General features: G+C 36.1%; 1 protein-coding gene across 1 annotated transcript in view; it reads left to right on the top strand.

Annotated features, from left to right (window-relative positions):
* The first annotated feature begins 353 nt into the window (after positions 1-353).
* Positions 354-22,676, top strand: part of LOC120534565 (cilia- and flagella-associated protein 100-like) — a 33,432-nt gene continuing 11,109 nt past the window's right edge. Inside the window, exons 1-7 of the mRNA XM_039762159.1 lie at positions 354-408; positions 4,910-5,017; positions 12,835-12,929; positions 13,400-13,547; positions 13,874-13,941; positions 18,837-19,000; positions 22,031-22,111. Coding sequence (XP_039618093.1) covers positions 354-408; positions 4,910-5,017; positions 12,835-12,929; positions 13,400-13,547; positions 13,874-13,941; positions 18,837-19,000; positions 22,031-22,111 — 719 coding nt within the window. The remainder of the gene's footprint in view (positions 409-4,909; positions 5,018-12,834; positions 12,930-13,399; positions 13,548-13,873; positions 13,942-18,836; positions 19,001-22,030; positions 22,112-22,676) is intronic.

Here is a 22,676-nt window from a genome sequence, read left to right as displayed (position 1 = left end):
AAATGTTGAGAAAAGGGATGTGAAACAACTGCTCGCATCTTGCACAGAGACGTCACTGACTAGAATTTGTAGCCCAGAATTGTGGAACCGGTTATGAAACATTAAATACCATTATTGTGTTCTGCAGTTTAAAAATGTTTAACAATCTAGGCTACTGCAGTCACATTCTCTAAGCTTTCCTATGTTTGCCCAGTTCCACAAGTACTTTCCCTTCTTTGTGATGCATTTTGCCGCAAAGGGCATTTATTCACAAAACAAGAATTGAGAAATATCAATCTTTCACTTTGCCTCATAGTAAAAATCTCCCCTGGCTTAAAACATTTGCACATAATTATGAACCAGTGTTGGCATCGATGGATTTCTTTGCAGTTCAGAACGTGGGTGATGAGTTGCAAGTAGTATTAGTTGGTAATCCATTACTCACATGAACAGCTTTTGTTCAAGCTTTAATGTCAACTTTACACGAGCCTAGAAACACGACAACCCTGCCAAAGTCTCATATTAATTTCAACTAGTGCTACAGCAGAAAGCGATCATCATTAAGCATTGTGAGCTACTCAAAAGAGCAACATTGCCACCCAGCGCAGGTAAGAACTGGTGCGGTGCAACAGTACTCATAATGGCATCAAATTACTAGCAATGAAATCAAGATCGAAATGAACACACAGTGTTTTTGGTCTTTTAGTGTTTTAGTGCACCTCTGCAATCAATAAAGACTAGGGATGCTTACGGCTGCTATGATTTATTTACACCACCAGATGTCACCATTTTCGTAATTTCGGGTCTTTTTTTACAGCACTATAGTGTCGCGGTGCCTCACGCGACCATCACATCTGTACTAACTCTGTAACTATAGAAAACAAAGAAGAAGATGTTTTTATTAAATAGGGTGGAAACAAATTTGCCAGTGTATAAAAAGAAGTATCATAAATGAGCTTCCACAACCATACAAAACCCACGGAATTCGGAAAAAAAATCAATTTACATAAAGTCTTTAACTTGCATTACGCATACAGTGATGATCGAAAAGGATCGACCATCATGCAAATATAGGATAGTCACGTGCCTAAAACGCCTTTAATTTAAGTTAAATTAACTTAATTTAACGGAGTATATTGAAAATTATCTTATGTTTTGAGAATTTAAAATATGTTAATTTTGAGAAATGTTAACTTTAAATAGAGGAGTAAAGGCAACAATCCCTGAGGCTGATTACGTTAACTAATTTAAAGATTTTGTGTCATCACAATTTAATTGTGTTAAGGTGACACGTAAGATAAGTCTTTTTAAAGCTACCTGATATCAACAATCGCGGTTATTTTAAGTTATATTAACTTAAATTAGATAAATAAAATGAACAGGTGTTTTTTTTATTTTTGAAGCGTATTTGGTGTAGTGTATTTTAATAAATGCGATTCGTTATCATCGACCTAAAGCAGTTCAAATATACATCCCACTATCGATTTTTAGAAAGCACTGTCACAACATGCAGGCGCACTATAGCAGCAATTCATTTCTTAATTTTTAATAGAAAGATATGCGTTTAGTTTCTGCAATATTGTCTGTTAAATGCTCCACAAATGATTTTAATTTCAAACACTTAACATTTTTGTATACTATTTAATTGTGTGGTAAAAAGGATACAAAACTTTTAACAAAACTTAACTAAAAATATGCAATTATAAAAAAAAAAAAGTCGTGAACTGATTTCATAAAGTTAAACTAATCTGAGTTTATAAGGATCAAAGCACACATTTTTGCTTTGGCTCTGTTAGAGCTAATATCATATTCTGTAAACGATGAGCATTTTAAATAAATATAATATAAAATATTTATTTACATATTAACATTGTCAAAGATATGTTTTTCAGTATACTGTAGGCATTTGATCGGTCTGTTATAGCTCGCTATGCAGCCCCTCTCTTTCTTTCTTTCTTTCTTAATAGCGGAAACATTTCCCTTTTGTGTTATTATTATTTGTTGTCACCACTGTCCTCAATTTTCATTCATAAGTAGTGGAACAGTTGAATTGACGAAAGAAAATATGTATACTCAAATACTACACTTCAGATGAAAGTGATTTCATCAGGTTGTTTTATTCAATTTGAACACTTGGTCACAACAGAAGGAAGGTGTTCGTGCGAAGGTGGGAGAGGGTCACGGGGTCCTGCCAGTCAAAACACCCTTCATCCAGTACTGATAATTAGCGGGAACACGGCAGGGCAGGGCAGTGGACCCCAAGGACAGAGAACAAGAAACCTTACATTAAAAAGAAATTGTCACAAAATGCTAAATAAAAATGCCACAATATAAACAATTTAAAAATTTTAAATAAAGGCATTTTATTTACACAGCACAAAATACAAAACTCAAACAACGTTCCCCTTTCAAATCACTCATCACTCCCATCATACAACTGATATTGTATCAGAGCCCATTTCAGTATACCGTATAACAAAAAAAAAATTCTAATTTATATTTCCTTGTTCTCTTTTTGCATCTTATACATACTTTGTTTTCATACATTTATCCCTTTTTAAAAAAAGCAATTCCCAGTAAATCCCCTATTTCCCATTCCCCAATATATATTTCTCCTTATAAGCTGCAAATCGCCTCTTTTCTATTGGTTACTTTACTTTCCCTTCCACCTCATTTTTCAAACTCCTTTGCACCCACCTCACCTCTCTGGTCACATCTGTGTTTATTAGAACACACCTGGTATCCAATATTCTATTCTTTGCCTGACTAATAATCAAATCAAAGGAGCTTCCCAAGAGCTCATTCCATTCTTTCCACGTCTTTCTCCTCTCAAAATTAACTCATAAGACAAATTAACTGAACCTTACACCATTCATAGTAATCCCCCCACAGCAGCCCACTCCTTACATAAAGGCACTTATTTTTCTGAGATAAACATCCTTTCTTTAACCCACAATCTCCCCCACACTATCCGACAATTCATAGCCTTTAAAATATTTTCCATACTCTTTGGCTGTACCATTTTCTCTATGTTCAAGTCAAATTTGATTTTAAATCTGTGATTCACTTCCATTGTACGTCTAACTTCCTTGTACAAATTCTTTTGCTTGCAACACAAAACTCGCATCTGCAAATTCTCTATACTTCTTCAAGTCTGGTGCCCATACTGTATATACCTTACTGATCTCTCTTCTGCCTTTGGCACCGTATTTGACCATACTGCCAAATGCCAAATCACCAAAGTGAACCACAGAGCCACAAAATATTGAAATTTATGCAAAATAATTAGATCTAAAGATCTGCACAGTGCTGTAAAAAAGACAGTCCATCTTGAGCTGAATGTCTATGATACCTTTACATCCATTTTCCAAATTTCTTTTCATATCAATCTCCCTCTTTTTTTTTTAGTTTAATGTGTTTTTCTTTGATGCCTCTGCTTGGAGCCTAACAGGCTACAATATATGCAATATTCAGAAGTAAAAGTCATTATACATTTAAAACCTTGGAAGCGCATTACTCCCACACTTCAAAAATGACACTGGCTGCTTGTCCATTTTTACATTCAATATAAGCCTTCATTTTTTAAGGCCCTTTATTGCTTAACCCCACCTTATCCATTTTCTTTACTGAGTCTTCTCCATTATGCTCAATGCCGTTTACCATTCACTGTGCAGATTTAGTACTATGGATGGCAGAGAGATTGTAGTGTAGCAGGTTCACAGTTGTGGAATGCCCTGCCTCTTGAGCTTCATACTTGCACTTCACTTTCTGTTTCTATATCTAAAGTTAAAACTTATCTTTTTAACATTTTTGTTAGTTCTGTTAAACTATGCATATTTAACTGGAATTGTTTACTTTTTTGTTACTTTTCATATTTTATATGTATAATGTGCTTGGATATCCTCTCAGACACTTTTAAATAAAAAATAATAATAAGGTAATTATTATTATCATTATTATTTGTAATAATAGTAGTAGTAATAGTGTTAACAAAGCCTTACCCATTAAAGTCAGATTTCTTTTTTATTCTGTTTATCCAGTTTCTCTACTCAATTCCAGACTTGTAAAAACTGACTTCTAGAATCCTAATACAATTTATATTAACTTACAGTTCACAAACAACTTCTCTCCTTTCTTACCGTTTCCCAAAATACATCACAACCAATTTATTTCCATATAAGTTTTTCCAAAACTCTTATTTACATTGCTCTTGTCAGTAAGAAATAACATTTCATCTCCATTTTATGATACTGATAGCCTCATACACCTCCCCAACAAAAGGGCCCTCAATATTTTCCCTTTTCCTAATACTCTGCCACCAGCTCTAGGCACATGACATACAACAAAGGAGAGAGTGGGCAGCATTGATGCACTCCTCTTCTTCATTCTATTAGTCTTCAGCTATCTGATGAGTCGAGTCCTAAAGCCACCCTTTCCATCGCTGTAAACAGAAGCTTGTGACACATTTGATCAAAAGCCTTGGTCAAGGTTAATCAAAATGAAAGCCTTGTTTTTGTCTTCTACCCATTCAGTGACTTCTCAGCAATACTAAATTGTATCCTGCTGCCTCACACTCTACAAATTTGGCCTTAATGTATAATCACCAGCAAAAACCTTTTTCAGCTGACTTTCTAAAATTTAAGATGTTAGTTTATAATCTAAACATAACAGTGTTACTAGTCTCCAGTTTCTCAAATCTGACTCTTCTCCTTTTTCTTAGACAAGAGATAAATATTTCATATTGCCAGAGTGCCCAGCAATCTACCATCCCTCAACTCCTCTCTGATTACATCTATCAGTAGCGCCTGTAAAATCTTCCCAAAAAAGTAACTTAATACTGTTTAGGCAATCCATCTTTACATAAATATCACAACTTCTTTTAGTTCATTCGTGATAATTTAACTTTCCAATCTCTTATTTTCCTTTATAGTGAACTATTTAACCACCTTTTCCAGTAAAACATCCCACTGTTTGTCTAACCCAGCCTTTATGCTTAGAGAAGAAATCTTGATTGAAATCTACAACTACCTCCAAGAAGGTATCTTTTCATTTCTGTAATTACCCTTTGATATCTCTCCAAGGTTTAAGGACTCTTTATATTTATCTCTCAAGAAAAATCTTGTTTTCCTAAAATGTGGTCTTCCTTTCAGAAAATACCTCTCTGCTTTCTCTCTCACAAAATCTGCAATGTTTCCTTTCAAAACCTTTCAAAAGTTCTTGTTTTGTAAGGTTTTGTTTTTTCTTTTTCTTTTTAATTCTCTGGTGTTTTTTTCTAGATTTATTTTGAAACTATTTGTTGTATAAGTTTTGTTTATTTTATCTGATTGATTGTATACTTTGTTACTTTCTTGAATTAAAATTAAAACACAAACCTGAACATAACTGATGTTAAAAATTCTACAGCTATTTGTCTCACTATACTGTTTATTCAAAGCCACCATTAAATTTCTCATCTTCTTCTTTTCCTCCCTAATTTTCTCCCTTTCATTATTTAAAAGCAACAGCATTATCCTCCTTTTGCACTGTTCCCATCAGTCTACCACAGAATTTCTCAAAAAAATTACACCATTTTAAGGGCACTTCTATTCTCATCCTGCTGTAAACGTCCCAAATTTAACTCCCAAAAGCCTTTGTTAAATGTTATCTCTCCCATATTTAGTTTATGCCACAACAAAGAATTATCCAAAAACCATACAGGTGTAATATCACAACATTCTAAACCAAAGACATCAGACAAAAATAGATAATCTAGCCTACATCACCCTCCTTTGTATTTTTTACGACAACCCTCTGGGATTTAATTTACTGTATACATCAGTCAGTACATAATTTCTTTCCACCCCTTGCAGCAGCTTCCTAGTGCTGTCTCTTGTCCCTTTCCCTAAATTCACATTCACATTCCAATGTTATTACACTATCAGTCACCAAATGTCTTCCAATAAATCCCAATAGCCCGTTTTCCCTTCAAATCTATTGGTGCACAAATACAAACAAAGCTGAATTCTACGCTTTCCATTTAAAATCTACCACCAACACTCTGCCAGACATGACCATAAATGATCCTCATTACCTATCATTACCCAGCTAATCCCTTTAAAAATAAAACTCCTCTGATGAATACATGGGCGGCACAGTGGCGCAGTGGGTGGTGCTGCTTCCTCACAATTAGGAGACCTGGGTTCGCTTCCCAGGTCCTCCCTGCGTGGAGTTTGCATGTTCTCCCCATGTCTGTGTGGGTTTCCTGTGTTGGTGATTCTAAATTGTCCCTTGTGTGTGTGTGTGTGTGTGTGCATGCATGCCCTGCGGTGGGCTGTTGCCCTACCTGGGGTTTGTTTCCTGCCTTGCACCCTGTGTTGGCTGGGATTGGCTCCAGCAGACCCCCCGTGACCCTGTAGTTAGGATATAGTGGGTTGGATAATGGATGGATGAATACATTCCCGTAGCACATTTTGATACTCTTCAAACTCCAGTCCTTAAAGTTCCAAACATCCATAGTACCCCACCATTTATACTTGAACCTGCTCAATGACAAAAAGACTGATTCCCATGTATAAATGTTCATTAAACACCTCACATGTATTCTTTTTCCCCATTGACTTTCTTGGTATTTCTCAACCCTTCATCATCCAACCCCTCTATGCCAACCTCCAAGTTTAAAACATTCAAGAAACCCTCTTAATTTCTCTCTTTCATATGGACAGTACCCCCATTCTGATCTAAACAAATGGGAGAAGCTTCATTCTAGTCCATCCCCTTCTGCCAACCCTCTATGGTACTGATCCAGACAAAAACAAATTCCTCTTCTTCACTCCACCTATCAGGTTTCCTTAATACAACAAGATGGTTGACCTTCTTATTGTCCCTATTTGCATTTTTGAGACCACCACACCCCATCTTCCTTCCCCCATCTTCTCTTATTTCCTTCCCCCCTTTCCATTTGCCACCTTTTCCCTCCCTCTCCCTCTTCCCAATCCCCCAATATCATCTTCTATTTTCACCATCTCTGAAATCTCAGTGTTTTGAGTTTTTGTCTACAGTACCTACCACAGTAGTTACTACAGACTCCTTCTAGGTCTCACCTCCCTCTTCCACATCATGCATCACCTTGTCATCTTGTTGTATTTGTTCTTTCTGTTGCTAACTCAGACTGTCAGACAGACAGCAAAGCTCCCACAAAATGTTTAGTGAGCATACTCTGTAGCAGCTACTGTTCACAACAATGACCATACAGATGCTGGTCAATTTTGCATAAGTCACATTTCTTTGGTATCATATACTTCTTCAAGGTGTTAGCTACACCTCTGCAACTTTTCCTGACAAAAGCCTGGAGACCTGGCCAAATTTCCCAAACTTTACACAAATCAGTGGCATGCCCTCATAATAGAGACAATGTCTATAAGCTTTAAGCGCAAAGCTGTATAATGAATTTAAGTCAAAATCATCATATTTGCTGGCTTTAAAACACTGGCTGTAATATTACTTTTGAATAATCTGCACCTCAGGAAAATTAAGTTTATGTGGGTTTTTCAAATACATAGAATCACATATTTGTATACATTTTGTTGACTTGCATAGAAAACCAAACCCTTTGTGGCAATTGTGATCCCCACACGTTTGGTAAGAGGGAAAGAAAGTTAAACATCTTAAACATTTCTTTACATCAGTTGCTACATGTTTTGTAAGGACATAGGAGTTGGATTATGGTGCGATAAACTGGCAAAACTGAAGCTCACCATACACTACAAAAGCAACTCTTTTCTCAAGATAACATGCCAACACTATTCTATTTATTTTTATTTTGTTGTAAGTTTACAGTTAGACATTGCCTGTGGTATGTCTTGCAGTAGGGTTCATCAATGCATCTCTTCTGGAAAAAATGCCCAGTTGCGCAGTCCTTGCTGGACACCCTGGAACAGAACCAGTGTATACCTAAGAACCATTTTTCATACATTAATTGCTTTATGGACTATTACAGGGCACTCACTCGCTTGAAGTCACTGAGGAGCCATGGTGTCTCAAGTGCTGCATGAACAATATCTTTTTAGTTGCAAAGAACTGCCTTGCACTGAAAAAACAAAAGATGGCAATTTAGGACTGCCAGACATACATATTTATCCTGCTCAGAGACTATTCCTGGGGAGCCTGGAAGGTGAAGTGGGAATTTGACCATAAGTAGAGTGAATACATGCTGGAGGAAAGAGTCAAACCAGGCCAACTCAACTGAAAATGGACGCTATACTTCAGACATCAGTTTAAAAAAAGGTGTACAAACTCCTTTATTCCTCCATCAGTTTTAAGACCTCGAAGACATCTCCAATCATTTACCTTATGTCACACTTGTAAATAAAAGTGTGACACTGGGCCATTGGAACATAGGATTCAAAATGCTGCTAAAGAATGTGAACAGGTTAAGTAAGTCAAAACATAGTGTTACACTGCAATGTTCTAATGCAAAGACTCTGGAGTTGCACAGTGCTGATGTAATATAGACACATTATGGTGTTTAAGGTTCCTAGAGTGTTTTCCACAAAGCACACTTAGCAGGTAAACATTGCTTAAATTGATACAACAGACTTATTTCAGCTGGATTTGGTACCACCAAAGAGGATTAGGGAAAATTGTGCTTGACCATTAAGACAACTACAGTGGGATGCAAAAGTTTGGGCAACCTTGTTAATAGTCATTATTTTCCTGTATAAATCGTTGGTTGTTACAATAAAAAATGTCAGTTAAATATATCATATAGGAGACACACACAGTGATATTTGAGAAGTGAAATTAAGTTTATTGGATTTACAGAAAGTGTGCAATAATTGTTCAAACAAAATCAGGCAGGTGCATAAATTTGGGCACCATTGTCATTTTATTGATTCCAAAACTTTTAGAACTCAAATTGGCTTGGTAAGCTCAGTGACCCCTGACCTACATACACAGGTGAATCCTATAATGAGAAAGAGTATTTAAGGGGGTCAATTGTAAGTTTCCCTCCTCCTTTAATTTTCTCTGAAGAGTAGCAACATGGGGGTCACAAAACAACTCTCAAATGACCTGAAGACAAAGATTGTTCACCATCATGGTTTATGGGAAGGATACAGAAAGCTGTCCCAGAGATTTAAGCTGTCTGTTTCCACAGTTAGGAGCATATTGAGGAAATGGAAGACCACAGGCTCAGTTCAAGTTAAGGCTCGAAGTGGCAGACCAAGAAAGATTTCGGATAGACAGAAGCGATGAATGGTGAGTTCCAATAATTAGTTCTAAAAGTTTTGGAATCAATAAAATGACAACGGTGCCCAAATTTATGCACCTGCCTGATTTTGTTTGAACAATTATTGCACACTTTCTGTAAATCCAATAAACTTCATTTCACTTCTCAAATATCTCTGTGTGTGTCTCCTATATGATATATTTAACTGACATTTTTTATCGTAACAACCAACGATTTATACAGGAAAATAATGACTATTAACAAGGTTGCCCAAACTTTTGCATCCCACCGTACGCACCAGCTCTTAGCTTGGCTCTTACCAGGCTAAAGATGAAAGTTAACAGAGTCTTGAGAATTGAGAGTTTATGAAACTCCAGTTTGATGAGAAACAAAGCCATTGAAGAAGTTTCCAGGCTTTTTTTTAGGATATCTAATATTGCTGAATTTCTATTTAAATTAATCTTATGTTCATAACAAAATGTTAAAATGTTACAACCTATTCATTGAAAATTAACAGCATTTAAGTGATGTCAATTATTACCACCTTTTTTTTATCAGTGACAGAATTATTTTGAGCAATGAATAAGTGAATTGATTTAAATTCCAAAACACTTGGCTCTTTATTTTCTTGAATTTGTTAGATTTTTTTTTTTTTTTTTACTGATTTTGAATTTGGTAATCCTTTCTGAATTTGATTTGGTTTTGTGGTGTTTGTCTTTTCTAATTGGTTATTTTATATTTTTTTTTTTATCTGATAGTACTGACCCATGCGTTGTGTTTTTCTTTATGCTTTTTATTCCAGTTCTCTCTTTCAATAGCCCTCTGGGCAGAAAAGCCAGCAGTTCTGCATCCTCAGTTTGGTTTAAGGAATTTTGTAACTGTTGGGAACAATTGATAATAGAGGAGGGGATTTTGTATATTAAAGGCAATGGGGGAGGGCTATAAAAGAAAGTGCTGCCCAGGGAATTTATTCTAGTGGTATTAAATAACGCACATAATACAAGGACTGTTGGGCATTTAAGAGCAGAGAAACTGTTAAGGAGGTTGAGGTCTCGGTTCTATTGATCTGAAAGAACACTATGTTAAACTGGTGGAAAAAATTTAAGGAGTATTCTAGAAATAAAAGCAGTGTACCCATGGTCTGGGACTCATTATAAATTTCTAAAGTTATTAGTCCATTGGAAAGAGTAGCAAATGATTGTATGAGCCCATTACCCCTTTCAGACTATATTATTCCTGGGAAGAAGCCATTCTTCATCCTAATCAGCAAGCAAGCACTGAGGCTTAGGCTTTTTTTTTTTGGACAATTTATAAGTTTAAAACTCTGCGTATTATTCATACTGATCAAAGAAGAAATTTTAAATCTACACTTTTTTAGGAGATTTGTAGCCTACTTGATATTCAAAAGACTCACACAGCCGTTTATCATATTGGTTTGAGAATGAATGAATCAAATGTTGACCACAATACAATATTTTGTAATGGTAATCAGTTTGACTGGAATGATCTATAGCCTCATGTGATGGCTTTTTGGAGTAGCATCTTAACTAGTGAACAGCATACTCTTATAAAGTGACGTCTGGAAGGGAAATAGCACTACCAATAGCTGTATTATGGTTTCTTTTGTTTTACAATATTAATATTATAAAAATTGTAAATTACACAGAATATTTGAACACTGTATTGTTATTAGTTAGAATAAGGGGTACTGTAATTACTTGCAGTTACTGTAATTACTTGTTAGTTTGCTTGATGGAACTCTAGTTCATTCTGTTGGAGACTCTTCTTCATGCTGAAGTAACATGTCAGTTCTGTTACACTATAGTCATGGACAAAAGTGTTGAGAATGACAAATATTGGTTTTCACAGTTTGCTGCTTCAGTGTTTTTAGATCTTCTTATCAGATGTTTCTATGATACACAGAAGTATAATTACAAACATTTCATATGTTTCAAAGGCTTTTATTGCCAATTACATTAAGTTTATACAAAGAGTCAATATTTTTTCAAGATCTCTACAATTCACCCTGGCATGCTGTCAATCAACTTCCGGGCCAAATCCTGACTGACACCAGCCCATTCTTGCATAATCAATGCTTAGAGTTTGTCAGAATTTGTGGGTTTTTATCCACCCCTTGAGGATTGACCACAAGTTCTCAATGGCTTTAAAGTCTTGGGTGTTTCCATTGCCTTGGCCCCAAAATTTTGATGTTTTGTTCCCTGAGCCATTTAGTTATAACTTTTGCCTTATGGCATGGTGCTCCATCATGCTGGAAAAGGCCTTGTTCATCATCAAACTGTTCTTGGATGTTTGGGAGAAGTTGCTCTCGGAGGATGTTTTGGTCAGCCGACTATCAGATGTGAGCAGTGTGCTGATAGCAGGATTACAGAAATTTTAAAATTCATTGCCATGAAGCAGTTAGCTAAAGTATTGCAATTTAACTTTGTGAAGAATTACTTTTTTTTTGAAGACCCAATCATAATATTTCTCGGAAGAACTATCATATAGTAGTTGGTTTTCTGGACACAGCTCGACTAGTTTATCTTCCTTCCACAGACGTTTTTGCAGCCAGTCTTAAAAGAAGAAACACAAAGTCATTTCCTTTGGGGATCGAAATGCAGAACCTCTTAAACCTTATGGTGTGCTCATGCCCAGGGACATCTTAGAGTCTTGATCCAACCCAGACTATATCTCTTTTGCTGTTGCTTTTGGGGCTGATATATTAAGATAAGATTTTGGTATCATTTTTAAGATTGAGTCTACATAACGGACTTTAATTACAACCAATGGTTCTTGTAAGCCAACATGTCTGATGTGCAATGTCAACATTCCACTCAAATTTTAATTTGTCGTTTGGGTATAATGCTCAAAGTTTGAAAAAAAAAACCAAAAAAAAAAAAAAACATTTAATTCTATATAAATAACAATATGCAAATCTTCAAAAAAGGGTGATTTTTCTTGTCCAAGATTTTTTTCTAGGTAATAAATACATATTTTTTGGAGGAAAAAAAACAAACCGCTACAGCGCCAAATTTCTAACATCTGAGGCACAAATGTAACAACCACTTGTACCTCCATAGTTGTGAGTAGCCATGGTTAAAGGTGTCGGACAAATAAGTAAATGAAAGTAATATAGCGCCAGTGATGTTACACGTGATGGAGTGAAATATTCTGCTTCTTTCTATAAATGGTCCAGTCTGGTTGAAATTGACATAGAAAGTTTGCCTGGCCTTTAATTTATGTTTTATGGTGTTTGTCTCAGGATTTATCACCATTTGACCTTTTAAAACTTTTTCAGACAGTCTTCGACTTTAAGTAAAGTGTCTTTCCCAGTACAAACTTTCTATGTGTATACAGTATACATGCAAGTTAAACAAATGGGTAAGAATAGCAAAAAATACAGCATTTATCTCTTCAAAGCCATTTAAAACACAGAAGCATAGTAAGTAAAGACTGAAGCATATTTTACTGTGTATTACATTAAAATAAAATTCTATAAAATATTTGTTCCTGTAATATGCAGTTTTGTCTATGTGTCAGTTTTATACCACTATACTTATGTTTTTAAAAATATCCTTAAATTATTTTAAAGTTTAAAATTAAGCTATTACTTGTTTTAAATATATTACTTTGATTTTTGTATTACCTAGATCACAATGAAAAGGGTAATAGAAATCCATTTGTCATGCCCTTGGATCAAAAAATTATGCAGTACAGAGAAGAACAGGCAAAACAAGAGCAGAAAGTAAGAAGAAATGTTGTTCTTTTTGTTCCTAAATCAGTTACAGAGCCAAGGAGTATCCTATCTATCTATCTATCTATCTATCTATCTATCTATCTATCTATCTATCTATCTATCTATCTATCTATCTATCTATCTATCTATCTATCTATCTATCTATCTATCTATCTATCTATCTATCTATCTATCTATCTATCTATCTATCTATCTATCTATCTAAGTCAACCTTGCTTTACTTACGTTACTGGCTTTTTCCATTCAATGTTCTCTTCCTGTTATATGTCTAGGAATATTTTTATGATATTTTAGCCTCCTTGGAATTCTTTTTTTATCAATTCAAGGAAGCTACAAGAATACCTCGTTATCATTCACAATTGTAATACTTTAATTTTGTAATATGTTTCTTAATCGAAAGAAAACAAAATTACAAAAATCATTATTTCTCTTTTCATATCGGCATTGGTGTCATGTAGGAAATGATGTTTTATAAAAGTCTACCTGCTGAGCTTAAAAGCACATTTTTATCAAGATTACGAGCTCATGCTGCACCCTACAGGAAGCCTTTGGAGTGTAGTATTTGTGAAGAAGAAACAGCCCAAGATCAGCTAATTAATACTAAAGGTTAGTGACATTCCACAAAGTGAAATAAAAGCTGTAAAAGCTGCATAAAGAATGGTAAATTAAAACATTTAGAAGTGTATGTTTTGTAAAGTTTGGTATGGTTTATGTGGAGAACATTGTAGCTCTTATGTTTATTAAACTTAGTGCTTATATATAACTTAAAACGTAAAAAAAATTTTGCAATCTATTGTTTGTAAAAATTGAAGAGTTGGAATTTTTTAAAATACATTTGTGGTAAAATAGCAGTAATTTATGGAATTCACTTTTAAAATTCATATGGCAAAATAACATTAATTTATGGAATGCATTTTCTCATTCTTTAATAGGTTTTCAGTACAAGAACATGAACATACGGGAGTACTTGCACTGTCAGAGGGAGTCCTACCACCTTCGGGTAAAATTTCACTTTATTTTGTGCTCAGTTCTTCAGTAGGTGAAGAACTTTTATAAAACATAACCAATTCATTTGGCCTTTCATTAAATTTTTAGAAAATATGAGGCTTATGTTGTAAGCTTTAAATTTTACGTTATATTTATGCATACATATTTTACTCTTTTCAGTGTGAAAGTCTTTATTATTCCCTAAGTGAGAAATGATTAGTGTTTTCATAAGTTTTCAAGCCCTGCACATTTATACTTTGTCAAGAACCCTTTTGCTTCAATAACAGCCTTAATTCTTTTGGGACAAGTATATGTACCTGTTTTTCACATTGTAAGGGTGAGCAGAATTTATAGAGATCATCTAGGATAACACCTCTGGACAACACTTTTCAAATAGTGCCACAGATTCTTGACAGGGCTAAGATTGGGGCTTTGACTTGACCATTCCAAAACATTCCCCTTTCTGTTTTTAAGTAATTCCAGTGGCACTTTGGCCTTATGCTTAGGGTCATTGTCATGTTGAAAGATGAATCTTCTCCTGAGCTCTTGGTTCGTTGCAGACTGGAACAAGTTCTCCTGCAATAAAGTGTGGTATTCGTTTCTACTCATTGTCTGACAAGATTCCCAGTCCCAACACATGAAAATCATCCCCATAACACGATGTTGCCACCACCATATTTCACAGTTGGTATGGTGCGTCTTGAGGCATGCGAATTTTAGTTTTACTCCACAGATACAGGTGCCGGTCATAAAATTAGAATATCATGACAAAGTTGATTTATTTCAGTAATTCCATTCAAAAAGTGAAACTTGTATACTAGATTCATTCATTACACACAGACTGATGTATTTCAAATGTTTATTTCTTTTAGTTTTGATGATTATAACTGACAGCTAATGAAAGTCCCAAATTCAGTATCTCGGAAAATTAGAATATGAATTAAGACCAATGCAAAAAAAGGATTTTTAGAAATGTTGGCCAACTGAAAGGTATGAACATGAAAAGTATGAGCATGTACAGCACTTAATATTTAGTTGGGGCTCCTTTGCCCTGGATTACTGCAGCAATGCGACGTGGCATGGAGTCGATCAGTCTGTGGCACTGCTCAGGTGTTATGAGAGCCCATGTTGCTCTGATAGTGGTCTTCAGCTCTTCTGAATTGTTGGGTCTGGCATATTGCATCTTCCTCTTCACAATACCCCATAGATTTTCTATGGTGTTAAGGTCAGGTGAGTTTGCTGGCCAATCAAGAACAGGGATACCATGGTCCTTAAACCAGGTACTGGTAGTTTTGGCACTGTGTGCAGGTGCCAGGTCCTGTTGGAAAATGAAATCTTCATCTCCATAAAGTTCGTCAGCAGCAGGAAGCATGAAGTGCTCTAAAACTTCCTGGTAGATGGCTGCATTGACCTTGGACCTCAGAAAACACAATGGACCAACACCAGCAGATGACATGGCACCCCAAACCATCACTGACTGTGGAAACTTTACACTGGACCTCAAGCAACGTGGATTCTGTGCCTCTCCTCTCTTCCTCCAGACTCTGGGACCTTGATTTCCAAAGGAAATGCAAAATTTACTTTCATCAGAGAACATAACTTTGGACCACTCAGCAGCAGTTTTGTCTTTAGCCCAGGCAAGACGCTTCTGACGCTGTCTCTTGTTCAAGAGTGGCTTGACACAAGGAATGCGACAGCTGAAACTCATGTCTTACATACGTCTGTGTGGTGGTTCTTTAAGCACTGACTCCAGCTGCAGTCCACTCTTTGTGAATCTCCCCCACAGTTTTGAATGGGTTTTGTTTCACAATCCTCTCCAGGGTGTGGTTATCCCTATTGCTTGTACACTTTTTTCTACCACATCTTGACCTTCCCTTCGCCTCTCTATTAATGTGCTTGAACACAGAGCTCTGTGAGCAACCAGCCTCTTTAGCAATGACCTTTTGTGTCTTGCCCTCCTTGTGCAAGGTGTCAATGGTTGTCTTTTGGACAACTGTCAAGTCAGCAGTCTTCCCCATGATTGTGTAGCCTACAGAACTAGACTGAGAGACCATTTAAAGGGTTTTGCAGGTGTTTTGAGTTAATTAGCTAATTAGAGTGTGGCACCAGGTGTCTTCAATATTGAACCTTTTCACAATATTCTAATTTTCCGAGATACTGAATTTGGGACTTTCATTAGTTGTCAGTTATAATCATCAAAATTAAAAGAAATAAACATTTGAAATACATCAATCTGTGTGTAATGAATAAATCTAATATACAAGTTTCACTTTTTGAATGGAATTACTGAAATAAATCAACTTTGTCATGATATTCTAATTTTATGACCGGCACCTGTACATCTTTACATTCTGGCCAAAACTTTTCATTTTGGCCCCACCTGACCATAAAACCTTCTCCAACATCTTAATTGGGTCTTTCTAATGCTTTGTAGCAAATGCCATACGTACATTCATGTGGACCTTTTTAAGGAATGGCTTCTTTCTTGCTATCCTCCTGAATAGGCCTGTTTTATGGAGAGCTCTTGAAATGGTGGACCCATGCACCTTCATTCCAGTTTCACCCAAAGAGCATTTCAGCCTTCTGAGAGTGTCAGTTGGATTTTTAGTAGCCTTTCTCACCAGTGACATCTTGCTCTGATTTTTAGTTTTGAGGGATGGCCTGTTCCAGTAAGAATCTGGGTGCTGTGATGAATCTTCCACTTTCTGATGGATTATGGATCTAGGCATGCCTAATGGGACATTCAAACTCTTCAACAGTTTCAAGAGGATTGAGTACTTTTGCACGCTGCTGTATCTTAAGATAAAATAAAGAAAAATGCTCACTTGGAAAAAATGTTTTTCAGTTCTTCTCACTGGTTACCATAGCTTAGCAAAATTTCATGTTTTTATTATGCTACATGGAATTTTATAACATTTATGTGAATATTTCTTGTTAACCTACAATTTTTTTTTATTATATCAAGGTAGAAAGAAACATATACATTTAACAATAGTATATAATTAATAAGCTGATGCTGCATTAATGATTAGTGAAAAACAATGGAAGCACACCTGGGCACTGTAACTTATGATTCTTTTTTTTTTGTAAAACTGATGGTGAATATTAATGAACAGTAATATCCAGTCGTTAGCACACATCCTGCGTTATACTGAGGTCCATGATATAATTGACTGACGTTTTATAAAACCATTCGAGGGTGAATTAGGTAGTATGTCTGAAAAAACATTCCTCTGGTCTCTTTTAAACTCAAGCAGTCTTTGTCTGTGCTTTCAGCATCCATTTTGTTTTGTTTTCAAAGAGAAAACATGATGTTTTATCGCAGTGATTGCACAATCAGGGTAATTTGTATTGCATACTTTTACTTAACACAGTAAACAACATTGAGGCTGAACAACTAATTTTTGCTTCTAATGTCTATGTTGGCTCAGAATTTCCAAAGTGCCATGTGTTAAAGTGTAGTCATTATATGATGTGCGCTTTTCTCAGTAGTATCATTCACTCTCCCTTGTTACGTATGTTAGACAACCCACCATTGTTCTGTTATGCAGCTACTGTCTCCCACACTCACCTCTTGATGGCCTTATTGACCAGTTCCTTTTCTGAATGGATACATACCCTTGATTGTCACCTTAATCTAGACAGTATCACATTGTGACATATTTGATCAGTTTCTTTAAAGTGGCCTTTACCACCTAACATTACTCTGATTGTTTTAACAATTGTTTTGTATTTGTGAGACCATCTTTCTTAAGGAATTTAACACCCTGCAATGGAGAGACAGGTGTATTTAACATTATTTATTAGAAAATCGCTTAATTTATTACTATACATTCTATTCAATAAAGTATGAGAGATTCTTTTTCAAGAGCTTATTTGTGTATCATATGGATTGAATACTTTTGGAGTTATTTTGTTCTGTTTTTTATGCATAATAATTCATTTCAAAAGTTATAGTTTTCCATTTTCTATTTGGCAGTTTAATTTGATCAATATTATATACTGTTAAAAAATACAGTGCTAATGGTCTCTACAACTGCTGTACCTTTTTTATTTACACTTCTTCACACTGATGTAAAGCAGCCTATATATTACATACAGTACCTACTCCTAAAGCTCTCCTACAGTGGTTCCCAAACTTGGTCTTGGGGACCCACTGTGGCTGCAGGTTTTTGTTCCAACCAACTTCCATTTTTCATTGGACTCATGGCCTAATTAGTTTCTGTGTTTTGGAGTCAATGTAGAAATTGCAAACTAAGTTTCGTACATTTTTATTAAAATGTAATAAGCAGTTATGGGGAATATGTACTGTAGTTTTTTTTTAATCATTAACAGTATTTTCAACCTAATTTTCGTTCTGCTTTTCCAGGTGTTCTGGTTATTTAACTGATTATTTACTAATTAGCGATTAGCGAGTCTGACACTGAACTCATTGCTGCTTTCATGATCCAGGGTGTCTGCTATGCTAGTTAATTGTCACTATTAGGGTTAAACGAAAAGAGAGTAAACTGCACAGGAAAAAGGGAAAATAATAGGAAAACAACAAAAGAGAGTTAAAGCATTTATAGCTTTGGAAAAAAATAAAAATATTTCTAAATGTCTTATAAATGTAAAAACCATAGTTTTGTATTTTTCTGAATGCAAAATAAGTGAAGAGTGAAAAACACTAGCTAATTAAATGAGATCAGTTGTTATCAATTATTATGACCAACTGTGAATTTGGTTGGAACACAAACCTGCAGCCACGGTGGGTCTCCAGGATTGAGTGTGGGAACCACTGCTCTGCATGGTTAAGTGTCTTGATTTGACTAATATGGTTTACAATTAGCCACAAGATTGCATTACCTGTATGAGACTTTAGTGGTAGATTATCGTGCTATGACAAGAAAAGTCTTTGTATTCTCACAGCATTTGGTTAACGGGATAAATGCAGAAATGAAAAGAATGGAAGAAATATCGTTAAAAGAAAAGAGCCACCTAAGTCTTGTTGAAAAGCACCTGAAAAATGAAGACAATGCTTTTGAAAAACTCCTACAGGCAACTTTGGAAACCTTTGTGGAATCAGTTAATATGTAAGAAGTGTGAGCCAAATTAGTGTTTGTTTATTGCTTATACTGTTTATAACTGGAAACCATATATATGTTTTATATTCTAAAGCTCCAAATTCATGTCTTTGTGTTGATGCACAAAATATGTACAACATTCCTTGCTCTGGTATTTAACTGCAAAGTTAGCTAAATGCAACGCTGCAGTTTTAAGTCAAGTGTTTTAACCACTTAGATGGATGTCACACTAACACTGGCTGACTATATCCTTGGAGACTGCCATTGGGTCTGTGTGATATTCTGAAGCTGGCTTGACCAATACAGAAACCAAACCTTTAAAGCAGCTACTAGGGTCTTATTACATATGGAAACTCTAAAGTATGCATCTGTAAAGCTGCACAACTAATCCAGAGGTTAAAAGGATGATAAACAGGTAAGGGAAATATTAATATCTTTATTAGAGCAATCATCTAAAAATATCTTTTGTAAAAGAAACAAATATGAAAATTCCAAAATCCAAAAACACTAGCTTACCAGAGGCACTAAATTAAATATATAGCTTTTACATGGGCTATCAGCCACAATACATGAGTGCTACATAATATCAGTGCCTTTTTTCACTGTCCCTACTATCACGTACTGCTGTGTACTTAGTGTTGCATGTTTGTGGCAAGCCAAATCTGAATTGAAGGTTCATGTACAGACAGATTTGACAGTAAAAATGTCTGTTATTTAACATAATAAAACTATGTAAAAATGTTTTAATTGGTGATCTGCTTGGGAAAAACCAATGAGAAAATGCTTAATTGGCAATACATTTGTTAAGTACAAATAATTTTGACTTACAACAGTTTCCAAGATTACAATGGCAGAAAATACAGAAAAGGAATAAAAAGATCATGGCTTTAAACAAGCAAGGCTTTTAGCCATAAGGTTGTATGAATCAATAGAATGAAGACACATACACAAACCAAAACTTTGTAAAAAAATAAAAATAAATAAATAAATCCATCCATCCTCTTCCGCTTATCCAAGTTCGGGTTGCGGGGGCAGCAGCTTGAGCAGAGATGCCCAGACTTCCCTCTCCCCGGCCACTTCTTCCAGCTCTTCCGGGGGAATCCCGAAGCATTCCCAGGCCAGCCGGGAGACATAGTCCTTTCAGCGTGTCCTGAGTCTTCCCCTGGGCTTCCTCCCAGTTGGACGTGCCCGGAACACCTTGCCAGGGAGGCATCCAGGAAGCATCCTGTTCAGATGCCCAAGCCTCTCGATGTTCGAGGCTCCTCCTCGAACCACCACCTTATCGTGGTGGAGGGGTTTGCGTGTCCCAATGATCTTAGGAGCTCTGTTGTCCGGGGCTTTATGCCCCTGGTAGGGTCACCCAAGCCAAACTGGTCCTAGATGAGGGATGAGACAAAGAGTGGTTCAACCAAACCTCGTATGAAGAACAAAAACCTTGGACAATGCTTTCCCTCGCCTGGGGGTCACCGGGGCCCCCTTCTGGAGCCAGGCCTGGAGGTGGGGCTTGATGGCGAGCGCCTGGTGGCCAGGCCTGCACCCATGGGCCTCGGCCGGGCACAGCCCGAAGAGGCAACGTGGGTCCCCCTTCCCATGGGCTCACCACCTGTAGAGGGGCCAAGGAAGTCGGGTACAATGTGAATTGGGTGGTGGCCAAAGGAGGGGGACCTTGGCGGTCCGATCCTCAGCTACAGAAGCTGGATCTTGGAAAATAAATAAAACATACAAAGTTTTAATACCCTAAATTTTCTTTTGAATAACTAAAGCTGCCACAGTTATTCCAGATAGTCCAGCATCTTGGAAGTATTGGAATGCCATCTTATATAGATGAGGCATAATGATGATGTCATATATCACATGACTTTCAGGACACAAGCCTGGCAGTAGTGCTGTTGCTAGACAGAACCCAGACAAAAAGGCAGTTCCTGCAAGAAACAAAATGGCAGTGCAAAAATAAAGAACATAATTAAAAATAAATTGTGAATGAACAAATACATAAAATGAAATGTGCAGGGTTAAAAACTTCTATCACAACAATTCTATTTGTTTCTTTTTTTGAAAATGTCACTGATTTATGAAAATAAATATAAATGAATTGAATAAGAGATCTTCAGCAATATTCCTTTCTGGAGCTTTACAGTAACCTGTAAGAAAATAGTATTGCGGTTTTGTGAATAGTTTTAATACATATAAATACAGCCCCTCATATCATTAGGTTTTTGCTGATGTTAAATACTGTAACAACAACAACATTTATTTCTGTAACATACAGTATTTTCATACACTGGATGTAGCTTTACAAGATGTCAAAAATAGTTACAAATAAAGGTAAATTAAAATTAGAAAAGAATAATGGGTAGAGCCCAAAAATTGGATAAACCTAGCATTACCTGGGCAAAGTTTGCAATGGGTCTAATGGGAAGTTAGTGTATCAGCTTTCATTCAGGCACAAGAGGTGGCTGTACAGTGCTATGATCAGGTGGTGGTGATAGTAGTTCAAGCACTAACAAAGAAAAATGATTGATTATGTTGATTATTTAAAGAATATGACAATTATATGAGTATCTAGTCAATTAAGAGTAGAACTGTGTGGGTGGGTGTGTGTGTGTGCCCTGCGGTGGGTTGGCACCCTGCCCGGGGATTTGTTCCTGCCTTGTGCCCTGTGTTGGCTGGGATTGGCTCCAGCAGACCCCCTTGACCCTGTGATAGGATATAGCAGGGTGAATAATGACTGGCTGACTGACAATTCTATGAGTATCTAGTCAATTAAGAGTACAACTAAAAAGCAGTTATGAAAAGACCAAAATTTGAAACAATCTACTTTGTCCCTAGTGTTTGCATGGTGTGTGTGTGTGTGTGTGTGTGTATGCCCTGTCGCCCTACCCGGGAATTTGTTCCTGCCTTGCGCCCTGTGTTGGCTGGGATTGGCTCCAGCAGAGCCCCGTGACCCTGTGTTGGGAATTAGCAGGTTGGATAATGACTGACTGACTGACTACTTTATATAAAATAATACATTAAAAAAATATTTTTTTTTTATTTTAGAGCAAAGCATGAAACAGAACTTAAATTTGAGAAAACAGCAGAAATTAGACGGGTCATGGCTGAAATAGCGACAACTGGAGAGTATGTGTCTTAGTTGGGACAGTACATGTATGAGAAGTATTTTTATTTGTTCATTCATTTTCTCATATTGTATGTGTTACATGCTATAAATGAATTCACAGTGTTCTGCAAGAAAAGAGTGATTACATGTTTTAGACCAATGTACAGTAGTTTGGAGCAAAGTTACTTTAGCACCATGAGGCTGGGGAGTTTTAGTGGCACCTAAAGTGATCTCAAATTAGAAATGCTTGCCCAATAATTGTAAGTACAGTATTTAATTGACTAGTACACAGGAAGCAGATAGACTCTTTTCATGTTGTCTTTGAGTTTCTCAGTAATTAGTGTATATAGAAAACTCACACATAAATCTATTTTTTTGACTCACAAAGGTATTTAAAGGTATTCTATGTAAAGTAAGTTTTAAGAGGCGCATTTTCCTAATATTCATTTTTTCAATTTATTAAAAGTTTTACATTTGGCTTGGACATTTTTCAGTTATCACCCAGCCATTTGGATTTGTTAACATGTTACTGATGGTCTGATAATGATTCCAGGCTGGCCAATATTCCTCTGTCCTCACCCTATG

Source organism: Polypterus senegalus, chromosome 8, assembly GCF_016835505.1.
Source record: "Polypterus senegalus isolate Bchr_013 chromosome 8, ASM1683550v1, whole genome shotgun sequence".
Lineage (NCBI taxonomy): Eukaryota > Metazoa > Chordata > Cladistia > Polypteriformes > Polypteridae > Polypterus > Polypterus senegalus.
Note: the sequence above shows the minus strand (reverse complement) of the source record. Positions and strands in the feature narration are given on the sequence as shown.